Source organism: Fonticula alba (genome assembly GCF_000388065.1).
Source record: "Fonticula alba strain ATCC 38817 unplaced genomic scaffold supercont2.1, whole genome shotgun sequence".
Lineage (NCBI taxonomy): Eukaryota > Rotosphaerida > Fonticulaceae > Fonticula > Fonticula alba.
Window position 1 is genome coordinate 3,930,515 of NW_009242971.1, and position 3,778 is coordinate 3,934,292.

Consider the following 3,778-nt stretch of genomic DNA (forward strand, 5'->3'; position numbering starts at 1 on the left):
GCGCCCCCGGGATCCGGCCCTGGGGGCGCAGGAGCGCAGATCCAATCCCCCCCCCCCCCCCCTGTTGGCAACAGCTGTCCACCGGCGGGCGGATGGTTGTTACGCAGAGCACAACGGCTTCCCCCCCCCCCCCCCCCCCCCCCCCCCCCCGATCCCTCTTTCTAGTGGAGAACATGTCCCAAGTGGCCCTGACGATCATGGAGCAGGAGCTGGAGGAAATCCTGACCACCACTCCCGGCCATCTGGGCCGCCTGCGCGTGCTGGACGCCCAGCTGGCGGATTTGGCAAGCGCCGTGCGCGCGGCCGGGCGCCGGTCGGCTGCCATCCTGGCCGTGCGGCCCAGCGACCCGGCCACCGAGCACCTGACTCAGGAGCAGCTGGTCCGGGTGGCGGTCGCGCGCCTGCGGTCGGCTCCCATCGGCGGGCCCCTTGAGGGGTTCAGCCTGAATGTCGGCGGAGGGGCCACCACGCCGCCGGTGCATGCGGATGCCGGTGATCGATCGCCCGATGTCATTCGCATCCCCGGGTCCGGGGCCGAGATCGCACGCGGCACCGCCACCGGCACCGCCACCACGCCCGACGGGAGCGACTCCAACACCGACGCCCATACCGCCCCGACCAGCCCCGCAGGCGGGTCCCGGTCTCCATCGGGCGGCAGCCCGGCCGCCGAGCTGCCCGGGCCCGGTGCTCCGGACAACTGGCCGGCCCTCGACGATCCGGCCATGGTGACCTGCCCGCCGGACTTGACCATCACCCTGCATGCCTTTAACCACCTGCAAACGGGGGTCTGGCTGGAGGACATCGGCATTCCGCCGGAGATTGCCCAGCGTGTCAGCGACTCGGCCACGGCCCTGGCGGTGCTGGTCCGGCACCGGACCATCAGCGATGTTCGTCGAGTGCTGGACACTTCACAAGCACGCGCGGCCACCATCGTCACGCGCGCCCTGCTGCTGGCATACTCCGGCGGGGTGGCCGGCTGCGGCGGGTGCGGGCACCGGGGCCGCGTCCGGGGCGGTGCCCCGAGCGATCTCCTGGCCCCGCAGCCCGAGGGCCTGGCCTGGCCATTGAAGGTCAAGTACCGGGTGACCCGGCGCCCGGAGGTGGCCAAGAAGAAGAAGGGCGACCCGGCCGAGCCGGCGGCCGCCCCTGCCCCGGAGCCCAAGCCCCAGCGCCTGCTCTTCGAGCCGGATTACTCCTGGTGGACCGAGGATCCCGAGGCGCCGGTCCAGCCTTCGCCCGAGGAATGGGCCGATTTGATGGACATGGCCAGCTGCGATGACGAGCTGGCGGCCGACATGGAGGACTTCCTCACGCCGAATGCCGTGCGCCAGGGCGGCAGCCTGGTGCCGGCCCTGCTGAGCCCGAACCTGTATCCGGAAATTGGGCGCCTGCGCCTCCGGCATCTGGAGCCCATCAGCCAGCGGTCCTGCCTGAACTGGACGCCGGCCCAGCTGGCCCGGCGCTGGCTGGCCATGGAGTTCGCCATGGCCCCTCCCATGAAGGGCACCGCCCGGACATGGGTCAATCCCCGGGAACACCCGACGGAGGAGGCCCAGGAGGCCGCGGCCCAGGCCATCATCGAGCAGGCGCGGCGCGATGCCGTCGGCAAGATTGTCCTCACCATGGACACCTTCTCGCGCATTTTGCGCCTCAATGGCCTGGCCTTTGCCACGCTCTGCCCCCGGGCGGCCTACGATCTGCTGCCCCCGGCCCCGGCCCTGACATACTCGGCCTATTCGGCGGCCACGCAAAATGCCGATGACGGCATTGTCGAGCAGCTCGAGGAGCTCGGCCACCTGAGCACCGTGGAGCGTGCTCGTGTGATGAAGGCTCGCTCGCCGGACCAGCACCTGTCGGACGCCCGCAAGATCAGCCCCTCGGCGCACATGGCCGCCGCCGAGGCCGAGCGCGTGGCCCTGGGCCAGCGCATCGCCGCCAGCGCCCGGCGCCTGCTGGCTGCTGACATTGAGGCCGGTCGTACTCCCGCTTGGCTGGCCTTCTGGGATACGAGCCGGCCCCTGAGCGAGCTGCGCATCCCCTACGCATTCTTCCTGGAGCGTTGAGATGAGGCCGGTGGTGATGCGCGTCTGTGTCTATTTCTCTCTCTCTCTCTCCCTCCCCCGTGTGGATAGAAAGATGTCCTTTGACCATATTCCCTCCCCCACTCCTCCGCCCGTCCCTCCCCTGCCCCTTGCCGGCACCGCTGCAGAGAAGCCCCCGCCCTTTGAGAGTGTGAAAGGGGGCGATCATGTGCGAGCATGCGAGCATACACAGAGAAACGAGAGAAGCGACACGGCATTGTGTGCGTGCGTGAGGCATTTTGGGCCTTCGTGTATTATGTCCTTGCCCCCCCCCCTCCCCCCCGCGCGCGCGCGCGTGTGTGTGTGTGTGTGTGTGTGTGTGTGTGTGTGTATGTGTGTGGAGTTGTCCATGGGCATGGGAAGCGAGAAAGGGGCGGACAGGGAAGGAGTGGAGGATGTTATGCAGGGACAGGGAGGCGGGGAGGCAGAGAGAGAGAGAGAGGAAGGGAGGGAGGGAGAGAGGGAGGGAGGAGGAGAGGGAGAGAGAGAGAGACCGTACACGCCTGATAAATGTGTGGCCCTTCCAGATGAAAAGAAAAAGGAGAAGAAAGAAGCAATTGAATTCAACCCACGAGAGGGACCCAGACCTACGCCAGATACAAAATGCACAACAAGTGGGATGGGAGGAAGGGGATCGACATATCAAAGGGGGTGCTATCATGTGTATGTATGTATGCATGTATGTATGTGTTTGTGTGTGTATGTATGTGTGTGTGTGTGTGTGTGTGTGTGCTTTCAAAGGCATGGAGGGAAACAAGGACATGCGCCGGATCCTGTCCCGGCGCGCAGCAGCAGGGGCGTTTGTGCCACTTATACACATCGGGAATATATGTGTGTCTGTGTGCCTGTGGGTGCGCGCGTTCGCACAGACGTATGCGCAGTTGATTCTGCAGCACAGGAGGGAAGAGGCAGGAATGGATGTGCAGGCGCGAGCCGGGCGGCAGGGGAGAAGCAGGAAGGGGAGAGAAGGGGGGGGGGGGAGGGGGGAAGAAGCGCGCGCGCGCGCGCGCGCGTGCACACTACTGGCCATACGACGAGGAGTAGCCCAACCAAGGCTGTGGGGCAAAGTGATCGGCTCCCCCGTCAACTGGGACATTCACACCAAGCTTATCGTCGGTTAGTGACAGCGGGCCGGACACCGAGCCAAGTAGCGAGTCGACTGGCGCCGGGCCGCCGGCACCGCCGACGTCGGCCCCGGCCCCGGGCGCCGAGTGCATGGCCAAAGACGAGGCCAGGTGCATGGCAGCTGCTGCCTGTGAGGGGAGCTGGTGCGCCGGGAAGGTGTCCATCGAGCCCTGGCTGCGATTGAGCGGCAGAAGCGGTCGCGACAGGCGTGGATGCGGCGTCACCGACAGCGGCGGTCCAGCCCCGGCGGAGAGTGAAGAGGCGGCAGCCGTACCGGTGGCGGTGGCCGCCGGCGCAGCTGGCCCAGCAGAGAAGACACCCCCGAGGGCGGGCTGTCCGCCACCGGGGGCCCCGGTGCCCGAGCCAATGCCCGCAGTGGCCATCGACGCGGTCGAAGCATTGGCCATGGGCGCGACGGAGTTGACAGTGCCGGCAGCGGCCACGGCCGCCGCTGACCCGGCTAGCACATTGAGCGCGTGCTGCTGCTGCTGCTGCTGCTGCTGTTGCTGCTGCTGCTGCTGCTGTTGCTGGAGCTGCTGCTGGAGCTGTTGCTGGGCGGAGGCAAGGGAAAT

The 3,778-nt window shown here is 67.3% G+C and overlaps 2 protein-coding genes across 2 annotated transcripts in view; one reads left to right on the forward strand and one right to left on the reverse strand.

Moving 5' to 3' along the window:
- H696_00840 (hypothetical protein) overlaps window positions 1–2,355 on the forward strand; it is an 8,804-nt gene extending 6,449 nt beyond the window's left edge. Inside the window, exon 5 of the mRNA XM_009494725.1 lies at window positions 166–2,355. Within this exon, the coding sequence (XP_009493000.1) occupies window positions 166–2,063 (1,898 nt within the window). The 3' untranslated portion in view covers window positions 2,064–2,355. The remainder of the gene's footprint in view (window positions 1–165) is intronic.
- Window positions 2,356–3,100: 745 nt separating this feature from the next.
- H696_00841 (hypothetical protein) overlaps window positions 3,101–3,778 on the reverse strand; it is a gene marked incomplete at its 3' end in the record, with an annotated part of 6,474 nt that continues 5,796 nt past the window's right edge. The window contains exon 12 of the mRNA XM_009494726.1: window positions 3,101–3,751. Coding sequence (XP_009493001.1) covers window positions 3,101–3,751 — 651 coding nt within the window. The remainder of the gene's footprint in view (window positions 3,752–3,778) is intronic.